Source organism: Belonocnema kinseyi, chromosome 2 (genome assembly GCF_010883055.1).
Source record: "Belonocnema kinseyi isolate 2016_QV_RU_SX_M_011 chromosome 2, B_treatae_v1, whole genome shotgun sequence".
Lineage (NCBI taxonomy): Eukaryota > Metazoa > Arthropoda > Insecta > Hymenoptera > Cynipidae > Belonocnema > Belonocnema kinseyi.
The window spans coordinates 37,711,633-37,724,186 of NC_046658.1; the positions used below are offsets into that span (position 1 = coordinate 37,711,633).

The following is a 12,554-nucleotide window of genomic DNA, read 5'->3' on the forward strand; positions in this document are numbered from 1 at the left end:
GGAACCGAGTCAGGCGGCCCTCAATGTTTACGTTTCTATCCCCCCGAAATCAGTCCAAGACCATTTGAAGGCAACCACCGACAGTTGACTGAAAACGAGAGTTTGGTGCACTTACTTTTATCGACAAAATGATACTTTATCATAAAAATATGTCTTCGAATATGATTTTTTGATTTTAGAAACAAATTATGTAAATAAATACCCATTACGATCATTTTAAGTCAACAAAAAATAATGTTATTTCTTAATTGTCCTCAATTTATGTTTCCAGTTAGATTCATGATGAACACATTGCGAATTTGTTTAATTGATTGGTTTCTTAAATTAACAAATAATACCGGGAATCATACTTTTGTGAACAAGTGTCACTTTCTCGGTAAAAGTAAAAAATATTAATACCGAATATCCAGTTCCTTTAAAAATGAGCAATCTATAATATTCAGTGTTTTTGTTGAGAGAATTTGTTTATAACAATTAGAATGACAAGTCAACTATTTTTTAATGTAATGCACCCCTAAGTACCAAGCATAAACCCCACTGAGCATGGAAAAAATTTTCCAAGAAAATAAAATAAAATTTTCAACTTCTATCGTATGTGCGTGGCGGCACTGGCAGCACAACGCTGCGAAGGGCGTAGGTTAGTTGCGCCAATTGCCCTGTCTCTAATCCCTGGATCAAAAAAGGTTCTTTAATACTACGGGTTACTTCCGCTAAGCCTACACCTGTTCAAAAATTAAATAATCTGAACTTCATCTTTTGACATGTTCCTGAGAACTGGTGTAATAAGTAATATGAACAACAGATCACTGGATCTCAATGAGAAATGGGCGGAAAACAGCACAATAGCCGTAATACTTTTTAAGCCATTGCTGAGCTTGGACGGTATTTTTACCCATAAAAAACAGGGTCTGATTAACACACGAAACTAGTTTTGAGTCATTGTTTTCAGAAAAACAAAAGTCGCGTTTTGAAGGTTGGTACTACCGAAAACAAAAGCGGCATGGCATTGGCGGCACCATCTATGTGCCAGTCCCGGGACTTAATGACCCATGTGTTATATGTTTCATATATTTAAAAAACTAATGGCTTTGCCACGAAGACTATTGCAATTTTTTCAACGTTTTTGTTACAACTTTAAGTTCTTACACTGTGATATGAAATTTTCTTTATATATATTCTCACAAGCTGTTTTAAAGTTACAAATTGTTTATATATAGTATAAAAACAGAGTGGATCCTAGGGATATTATTTATCTGAAGTTGGATATGAACGTTGCAAGCAATTGACACTACAACTATCCGACGACGGATAATTGTTATCCGCCTCGTGGTAAAAATTATCTGCCTGCTAATCCGTCCCTTGAAGAGTCTTGGCGCAAACAACCTATGGCTCTCTACCTACCTGACGGGGACTGGCGCAACTAACATCATCCAGCTGCGGGTGGTCTCACTAAAATAACAATATCTCTGTAACCAGAAGAGTCATTATCAAATTTTTAATAATGAAAGGTGATTTCACAAGGCATTTTCACATCCTGATTTAACAGAAATAAGGAAATATTTCAAGAAAAATTTAATAAAAAATGTGTTTAGACTTTTTTTCAGACAAAATTTAAAAAATTTTGATAAAAAAATGCATAGTTTAAAAATGTAAGATTTCATCTCTAATGCATCAAACTTTCAATAAAATTAAATTATCTGTTCCAATCATGACATTAATTTAACAAAACATCCAAACCGAAAATTCAATAAGGCGTAACTCCAAAAATTTAAAACATTTTTAAAAGTCCTGCGTGCCAAAAATATCACCTATATATAGCCTTGATTTTAACAAGTTTCATCAGAATCGAACGACCACTTGCAGATTCTGACATCCCTGACGTGAACTGGCCATATGACAAAAAATGATTATTAAAAATTGCTAGAAAATATATCAAATGAAGAAATAATCGATCAAAACCCCGCAAAGCATCGTGTGTGACCTAAAAATCGTACGAGGCGTTCGGTTCATCTATAAACTAAGCGGGGAAAACGTACGCAGAGTATCGTCCGTATTTCTATCGCAGAAAAAGTGGTCAAGCACGACTCTTATTTTTGAAATAAAAATCACGCGTTTGCTGTGCCTTGCAATTACACAGCTCTTCCATCGAAAAATAAATCGAATCGAACACGCAATTCCAAATTGGATGAATGGGACGTTCCGTTCAATTTGACTTGTGTCGCATTTATATGTGACTGTGCGTCCTACTTACTCGGTAGAAACTGTGCAAGCAACATTGTATAACTTTTTAATTCGTATTTGTCATGAGTAAAAAACGCAATTCCATTTTCTAATAACGATTATTTAAATAATCTATTTCTTAATGAAGAATAAGAAAGAGCACACTGACTTTATCAAAATGATGAATTTTTATTTTGTAAAATTTTATTCTACATTAGAGTTCACCGTACAAACAGTATTTTTTGTCGTTCAAAATTTGACGCATTTTAAATTGTGAACCTTCTAAATCGAATTCGATATAATAAAAAAACAGTTCAAAATTAAATCAATTTAAATGCGAAAGATTTCAAATTAAACAATTTAAACTACTTAGCATTATAAAGTAAACGATTTCAAACATCCTTTAAAACTGGAAACTTTTAAAATTTGAATTGTAAAATGAAAGCTTTTTTAAATGAAAACAATTTAAAGTTGAGTTATTTTAATTTAGATTGTTTGAATTAATTATATTGCAAATTGTCTCTTATATTATTTAAAATTAACCATTTCAATATTAATCGAAAAATTAAATCTTACGAAATGAAAATAAGTGTAATTAAAACGTTTCTTTCTACATTGAATATTCTGATTTGTGAAATTTAAAGTATTAACAATTTCAAATATTTATGATTTCAATTTGAAATAAGTCACACCTCGTTTATTGCAAAACTCGTTGGTTGGAAGTTTCGTTTATTGCAAGCCAAAATACTCGTATATCGCAACTTCCCCAACTCCCACCACTGATGGTCAGATGTTCCGTATACCCAATGACAGCCTGGAAGCGGAAATGTATTGTGAGACCACCTAACGGAACGTGGAGAGGTGGGGTTCCCTCTCGAGTTGCAATAGACGAGATGTTGACGTTTGGAAGGAGTTGCAATAATCGATGTATGACTTTATCTATCTGCAACCCTGAATTAATTAAGCGCAGTAAATATATTTGAATAAGTTAATACAATTAGTTTATTTTTACTCTCTATTTTAATGTAAGAAGAATAGGTTAAAGGCCCTAATTATTATCTAAATAAAAATATGTACACTAGAACCTGAAGATAATTACGGTTTCGGACAATTCTTGTCAGCGGCGTAGCCAGGATTTTCTTTCGGGAACGGCTTCGATTTTTTTCGGAGAGGGCTTTGGGTTTATGTTTAGGCAAAGAGCGGGGGGAAAGGGACTTGAATAATAAAAATACTTAGTTTCGGGTGGGGGAGGGAGGCTTTAGCCCCCAAACCCTCCTCCTGGCTACGCCGCTGATTCTTGCAGTGGTCTTGTTACTATTATTAGGGCATCCAAACGTAAACAAACAGGCAGGGCCGCTTGAACGAATCCTGTTGGATTCGAAGGCATGAAGCAATCTGACATTCATTGCGCGTGGAGTGCGGCCTTCCTGCTGTTTGTCATTCTTGACTGAGCAAACTTCTCCTTCGACCCCGCGGCTTCTCTAATCAGGAAACTGCAGGGGCCATCAGTTCTAAGAATATCGTAAATGCGAGGTAACGAAATCCAGGTTCCAGTGTAATTCTAGTACTTATTGAGTAAAATGAGGCAATTCAATTTTGAGGTTAAGTCCAGGTTCCAACACCTGCGAAGTATCTAACACATTTAACTAAGAAGAAACAACATTAAATTGGGTTAAAATAAATTAAAACAACTTTTTACTCGAGAAATAGTAACTACTCGCTAATGTCGTTTTCTTTCCCTATAATGAATTGAACAATCTTATCAATTACTTCATACTTACAAGTATACAAATTTAAAAATAATCAAATTTAATTTTGTAAGTTAACTAACCGTTTGAACTTTGTTCAATTAATATACAATTATAATACAGATATAAAATTCGTCCAATTTAAAAAATATAATATTTTATACTTTTCCTAAGCGATTAATAATCTTGATGGAATAAGTAGTAACTAACGTCTAGAAGTGTAATTTTTGTATCCCGATTTAGCGTTTATAATTTTCGGGACAAATTTGCCTCCTTGATGAAATTTTCTAAAAGGTTTAAAATATTCAGGTACAATATCTAATTTTTTGGCAAAGTGCGAAAGAAAAACCAAACTCTTTTTGTCCGTAAATAACTTTGTTCGACGATAATTTTAAATTCGAGCACATTGTGGATTGAGAATTAAGAACTTACAGTAGCTTTATTAAGAAGTTGCTGCCTTTCCTCAAAACCGAGACCAGAATCGTTTGAATTATCACAAACGTCTTGACTGGAATTACTCCTTGTTCCCAGATCATCCGAATTTCTTCCAATGATGCCGCTGAAAGATGCCAATGAAGTTGCAGACTGCAACTGATTAGGCTGATGACGTTGGTGGCTTATCCTCCGGTTCGAATGTGTACGATTGTTTGAGGTCACTGAACTCCTTGTTACCGTTGATGATGCGCCACCTGCGCTATTTCCTACAAGTGCAAAAGAAAATTGCTTCAATTATGTATAACACTTGCCCATAAACTAATTGAAATACTATATAAAATTTCATGCTAATAAAAAGTACAATCTTATGAAGGATAAATCTGAAAATATATAAAGAAATTTGTTATGAATTAAAGCGACTTTTTGGTTTGCCTATAGAAGGAACCCACTAGAAAATAAATTCTTCCACGCAAGTGGGCGGATAATGAATTGATTACTTATTTTAGATGTTAGCCACGGTCCCATAAAAGGCCTTTCTCACTTTTAGATTTATAAATTCTAGACCAAAGCAGTCAAAGTGAAACTCTCCTGAATTTGAAACAATTAAAATAACAACTTGAAACATTTTTTATTCATCAATTTTAAGTTAAAACGTGCAATAATTTAGGTATTAATTGGAAGTCTTCTAATTTAAATAAGAGTGTAATAGGTTTATTTGCAAGAACATTAAACGAGACATTATCTCAAAATAATACATGCAAAATAGTAAAATATCAAATTAGGGCCTTTAACATTCTTCAATTTGAAATTATAAATCTGACAAATTATACCGTTTTATATTGAATTCAATCAACTTTTTAAAAAAGATTTTGAAAACAAGTATCTTTAAGAATTGTACATTTTGAAGAAGATTTATATTAAACAAATTAATAATTTAAATCTAACATGTTCACACATTCTAGTCTTAAGAATCGAGAAATTTTAAATTCGAGACATTGAAAAAAGAACCTGTTTAAAATTATATAGGTATTTAAAACTGCACAATATTAAAATAGAAGATTTTTAAATTGATCATTTCTAATTCAAAACTTGAAAATCTTTAACTGGAATGGGGTTGTTGCATGAATTTTTGATGATATGTCATCTTTTAAATACTGCAACAAATTCTAAAGACTTTAGTAGATTTAAGAAAGTTTTGAATACTTTATTTCTCGAGCTATATTTTAATTAAGTATCAAAAGCCCCTTTTAAACAACTTTGAGACCATGAAACGTCATATCCTGCAAGACGACTGAACCAATCAGAATAATGGTGTGCAGCAGCTCCATTGACTAACAAAGTATCTAGCTGACAGATGGCGAAAAAATTCGTGTCACACTTTACAAATCCCTGTTTTAGTATAATTGTAGGCATTCTGAACACCTATGAAGGCCCTTTTTCGTACTTTATAAAAACGCTTTCCATAATAAACGTAAAAATTCGCTAGGTTTAGTGCAATTACTAGCGGCCATATTAATGCCCTCATCAACTACGATAATCAGACTGATGCTTACTTTTGACGCTGACCCAATCAGTAGTACCTTACCTTTCCACAAAAAATAAAAAGAAGTTCGCATTTTAAGCATTAAAAAAATTCAAACTTATTTTCAAAAACTTTCTTCAAATAACTACATTCCATTTTATTGCCTTTTTTATTTCAGTAAGACTTAAATATATTGCGAAAAATGTTACAACTCTATTGTAGAAACTTTAAAGATAATAAACATTTATATTAACAGAATGAAAAAATGCTTTTAAAAAAACCGCTTATGATCTGATTCAATTGCCAACTGGTACAATATGTTTAACAGATACAGATTAGAAAAATTCAAAATCGACCTTATATGATTACAAAAAATGTAGGCCAAACAACTGATATAAGGGAAAGATGTCAACAGACAAGTCCGCAGATGTTCCACTTGTGAGCAGAGAATCTGAAGAAATATCTGACAAACTATTCAATAAAATGCGTCATTATCATTGAATATCTATTACTCGATTATTTTGACGTGTTTAAGGAATGTTATATTATTTAAGTTTTATATAAATCAAATGCGTTTTTACACATCGCATTGATTTTTCTTCCTATATTTTTAACTAATAATAGAGATAAATAGAACAATTACAACCTATCAACATTATTCTCGAGCAATTTGAATTAAAAAGTTTTTTTCCTAGATTAAAATTAATATAATTTTGACATTTTAGAATCTTTCCATTCTCATCATTTAGGGGCCGTCTAAAAATTACGTAAGGTTTTTCACCTCCTCCCCCACCCTCACGAGTAATGCGTTTTCTATATTAAGGGGGCTTCCATAAACCGCGAGGCCCAATTTTTGCCACTTTCAGACACCCCCCCCCCCCCCCCCCCCCCCTTGAGATTGTCGGTAGTGCCGAGATTTCCAAAACTCTTCGCGAACGGGACTCTCCAGGCGAACTCACACTCGGCTAAGCTCGGCGCCCTTCGGGTTAGAGTCGGCTGTCAGTTCGACTCACTGATGCACTGTGTGTATCACGAACGTATGAATGCTTCGTGGCGTAAATGCTCCACGCTGGGCGAAAGATTTCTAAGATTTCTAAGAATTCGAAGAGTTCCTCAAGGAGTTCTCTAAAAACTTCCAGCGCGCAATCTAATATTTCTTAGTGACTAACCCCTCGTGTATGCCTGTCTCTCTGCCTGTGGGTATATTTTTGGGTCTAACGATAAAATTAAAAATATTAAGATAATAACAAAGACTAAAATTTGTAATTTATTCTGCATTACCTGAACAAGTAGCCCCGGTCGTAAGTACAGATAATTAATATAAAATGCACTTAATATATAATAGAGTTGATCATAATATGGAATATTTCGAGTTTCTGACATAGTTAATAAAATTCGTCTCACGAGACACGGTTTTTAGTTTAATTTAAAAAGTGAAATGCGCAAATAGTGTGTGGGTGGGGGGGGGGAGTACATAAAGACCGAGCGCAAAGCGCGAGATCCGATAGACACGCGCCCTACGTACGCTCAATCTTGAGAGGGAAGCATTTATTTTTGGTAGCACAAGTGTTGAGACATCCAACAAAATGATGCAAGAAAAAGAATTTAGTTATCTTGTTAATTGGCTGTTAATTGTGTTACGTTTCTCGAAATAAATCGTCAGGAAAAATCAGAATTCATGACAAAATGTTCAGAAATCGTCAGAGCTTAGGTAAGAAGGATAAAGCTGTTATTATGGGTCCAAGAATAGAATGCCATAAAACCTACTCCTTTTTATATTTCCCAGCTTACTTATATTACAGTGAAACTCTTCAATAGCCCTCCCTTCTATAGCCCTTCCAAAAATTGATGCCACGCCACATGTTGGTTTAATAGGAGCTGCGATGGTTGCGTGGGATCTGCGTCTGCCACTCAGGCAAGCACTAAGGCCTGAATAAACAAAAGAGGATCGGGCTATAAACTAAATGACTCTGAAGGTGAATTTGAAATTTTGTGTCCTTTTTGACGTATTTCTATCTCTTTACAAGACATATTATATTTATCCTAATTTTAGATTTTGCAGGAAAATTTTTAGGTATCTGAAATCTTTGAAACTCATAGATTCTGAATTTCTAACTTTTGAATCTGTATATGCAGCATTGAAAAAAAATTATTTCTCATTTTTAATGCTTTTCGATTGGTCTATAGGCCGCCCTAGCTGATCAGCTACTTGATAGGATGTGAATTAGCATATCTTCAGAAATAGTCAGACTCATCAGGAATGGTCAGGATGTTCAGAAATCGTCAGAACTTCTGAAAACTTGTGACGATTGTAACAGTCTTGGCCCAATTTTGCATAGTAAAATTACCATTAAAATGAATTTATTGATATTTATGAACTTCTTCTTGTTCCCAAATGCATACACAACCTACATTTTGCTACTTCTACAAAGTTTATAAATAAAAAATATAATATAGAAGGTGTGTGTTATTCTTTAATTAATTGAATAAACCTTAATTAATGATGAATTTTAGTAATGGTTTCATATATAAAGATATACATACACAGCTTAAGCTACGAAATTTCTTACCGCAAAAATATAAACAGAATAATTATTGTTTCATTTATTAATTTACTACTCCAACGCTTTAGAAATCTTATCAATCATATCTCGTCTAATCAAAAAAATCCCTTGCCAGAAAAATCGCTGGATATTATTTGACCCCACTGTCACTATTGTACATCTAAAATGGTCCTCTAACATCCTTTGTAGAAATTCACTACTAATTCTTCCGTAAAAAATCCAACTTATCTCTATGTAAAAAACTTAAGATGCGTGAAAATGACCCACCTATGTGTCTCTCGTCTAACGCAAAAATATTGGGTGAAAATTTTATCAAATTTGGAAGTAACTATTGGAATGCCTTTAATGACTCAGAGGACAATTAAGTACAGCTAGAGCTTTCATTTAAGGCTCAATAGTCGGAGAGCCGAGGCCGTTTTTGGCGAGTTATTAGGTAACGATTCTGCCACTATTTTCCTGATTGTTGAGAATATACTCATCACGAAATGTGGCTTCTCCAGGGGTAGTCCCGGGGAGAAGGTCTTTATTCATTCATTCGAAGTTGTAAAAAAATGATTAAAATAAGTCATAGGGTAACGGCTGAATCTTTCTGCGTTGAATGTGGAGACAATTAGATAATGTTCCATGCAATTAGCAGAACAATAGGCCGGTGTGGAAGGGGGGGGGCAGAAGGATCCACAGGTGTAAAAGAATATGTCATTTTAAAGTTATTTTCTAACGCCCAAATTTTTTATATAACATTCTACTCATTATTCAAAACATATATTCGAAGAGGCAAAACAAAATCTCGGGGATAACATCCTGGCAGAACATCGCAAAATGCCCGGTTTTGACATTGGTCATTGTGTGCCGGTTCACGGCCCTGACACTGCGAGCAGAGTGGTCACTTGTGCTCCGAAGATGATCAGTAGCGTAACTAGAGACATAGTTTACGCCACTCTGCTCGCAGTATCAGGGCCGTTAATCGACGCACAATGACCAATGTCAAAACCAGGCAAGTTCGCGATGTTCTGCCAGGATGTTATCACCGAGATTTTGTTCTGCCTCTTCGATGCCTCTTTGAATATGTTTTGAATAATGAGTAGAATGTTATATAAGAAATTTGGGTTTTAGAAAATAACTTTAAAATGTCATATTCTTTTAAACCTCTAGATCGTTCTGCCCCCCGCTTGCGCACCGGCCTATTGTTTTTCCAATTGTACGGAACATTGTCTAATTGTCTTGACATTCAACACAGAAAGATTAAGCCGTTAACCTATGACTTATTTTAATAATTTTTTTTACAACTTCGAATGAGTAATTAAACACCTTCTCCCCGGGACTACCCCTGGAGAAGCCACATTTGGTGATCAGTATATTCTCAACAATCAGAAAAATAGAGGCAGAATCGTTACCTAATAACTCGCCAAAAACAGCCTCGGCTCTTAGACTACAAGGTCTGTGTCCGCAGAAATTTAAGTTGTCAGAAAGAAACATCTCTACTATTGACTTTAAATACGAAGTCTCCAAAATTTAACTCTAAACTTGAAGCAGTGATTATTTATAAAGTGAAGTCACCTAATAATAGAAAATATTCGGATCATGTTCAACTTCACATATATTATATAGTAATATTTGGTCCTGAAGTCATGGTGCACATTGTAAAGCTTTAGAGCAACGGATTTCCTAATGACAGGGGCCCAAACTTTCAGCACTTGGTTAAACTGAAAAAAAGTATTACTTGTACCAAGTGAATTTTACTTATCTGAAGTCAGTGAAAGTCTTGTTTATTTTCAAAGAAATATTTATTTGAGGCGAATAAATATATGCACTTTGAATAAAAAAAATAATTTCTTTCAGCCAGACAAATATTATCAGGATTAAGTTAAGATTGTTTTATTTAAAAATAAGATCTATTGGTCGACGGGACATATTGCATTGAATCAAGAAAATATTAATCAAAGACAAAAATATATTATTATTAAGAAGAATATTTCTTTGGCCTAGACCATGCGTGAGCGCAATAAAGTTAGTTGTTACTTCAATTGCAGCTTTCAGCTTAAATTAAAATTAGCTTTGTTATTTTTATACATATAAAATTTAAACAAATCACATAATTTAAAACCTTGATAAACTGAAACTTATCTCTTCAAACGAAAAACACGGATATTTAATTTAGCAACATATTTCTTCAATCTAAAGTACTATTCAATTGAAACAAATTACGCCAGATTATTAAATGTTTGACTTGATAAAAAAAAATACTTCACTGGAATAAATGTTTATTTCTTATGAATAATTCAATTCAAGTAATCAAATGAAATATTTTCTTCAACTAAAGAAATAAATATTTATGTAAACACAATCTCTTGTTCGTCTAAATAAATGCTCCACTGCTATAAATGCATGAACGCTTTGTGACACATAAACATATTTTTAAATTAATTAATATTATTTGGAAGTAAATAATTATTTCTTTGAATTAAATAAACCTGACTTCTTGCTGAAAGTATGGAAAAATTAATTGATTCAAATTCTTCCAAATCAATTCAAAGAATCGAACTCATTGAATCAAATAAATATTTCTTTGAACGACAAATCACATTTCAACTAATCTAGCCATTTGAATAAAGAAAATCATTTTCTTGAGTGTAAGAAATATTTATTTGAATCAAAAAAATACAGCCAAAGAATTATTATTTTTTTTAAATCAACAAAAGATATGTGTCTGATTTAAATAAAAAATACTGTTAAATAATGTTTTTTGATGCAAAGAAATAGGATTCAAGTAAATGAATTGACGTGGTGCAAAAAAAGATTTTTTTTCAGTGTCTGCACGTCCAAGTACAAGCGTGAATAACTCAGTTTGTACTTCTTCGATTAAGAAAAACAATATGGGTGTTTAAAAAGCTCTTTTGATGCACTTTAAGTTAAGGAACCATACTTGGTGAGGGGGAGGGGGGCAGACAGTCTGTGTGAAAAATACGGCCGAGAAGCCGTTACGTAAATTAAGCATGGCAAATTCACACATTGATTTTTTTTAAACAGTATTAAAAAAGTAGAGTACAGTGGGCCAAATCGCGAAAAGCTGGCTAATAGTTTGAAATGTTCATATAATGGGCCAATTTCCGTTACTCACTTGTTTTTGGGGTCGCTGATTACGAATCAGATGTCAAAAATAAAACAAATAAATCAAAAAATGGCAGATTCAATAAGGCGGACATCGTATTCTTAATCAGCGACATCAAATACACCTCCCCCCCGCCCTATACCATTCTTGAAAAAAAATCAAAAGTATATTTAGCATACTCGTTCGCCGTATTGGCTCCGCCATTTTGTTTTCGGAATTTTTGACATCGGATTTATAATAAGCAACCTTAAAAACCTATGAGTAACAGAATTTGGCCCATTTTATGAAGATTTTATACTTTTGGCCAGCTTTTCGCGACTTAGTCCTGCCGCGATCGCCGAAGAACAATTCGAATCAAGATCAAAGTTGCAAAAAGTAGCAGCCAATTTTCATATGTATTACAATAGGTTTCTATTGACTCATAACAAAGAAATAATAATAACTCGGCGATTACTGGCGATCAAAATTACTTCTGCACTTTTTTGTAAACGATTGCTCGCTGACTATGTGAACAATTTTTCTCATAAGCTAATATAAATTTTAAGGAAAAATATCAAGTACTTTGAGTTTTGATTTTACAGAATTTATTGTAATTATTATCAAGCACAGGATTCATATTCGGGAGATAAAAATTTAATGTTTAATAAAGGAAAATGCAAAGATTTTATTCTATATTTTTTAGAGGAACATGAAATCATCGAAAAAATTCAGTTAACAACTATTTCCAAGCTGAACACGACATATTTATACGTAAAGTATTTTAATAGCATAACATTTCATATTATTTTAATCTTATATTTATATTTAGGAATATAACTTATGATCATTAGGGTGAGCCCTATGAACATAGAATCACAGACTGTTACAACTTTAACTAACTTAGAAGATTATAGATTCAGGTAACTTTTTTTTAATTTTTCAAGTTTTTTTAATCAAATTTGAGTATTAGGGTGCCC

At 33.1% G+C, this 12,554-nt stretch overlaps 1 protein-coding gene across 3 annotated transcripts in view; it reads right to left on the minus strand.

Annotated features, from left to right (window-relative positions):
* LOC117168378 (nuclear factor of activated T-cells 5) overlaps positions 1-12,554 on the minus strand; it is a 246,522-nt gene that overhangs the window by 66,836 nt on the left and 167,132 nt on the right. For all 3 annotated transcript variants that reach the window (XM_033353985.1, XM_033353984.1, XM_033353982.1), the window contains exon 2: positions 4,401-4,669. In XM_033353985.1, coding sequence (XP_033209876.1) covers positions 4,401-4,669 — 269 coding nt within the window. The remainder of the gene's footprint in view (positions 1-4,400; positions 4,670-12,554) is intronic.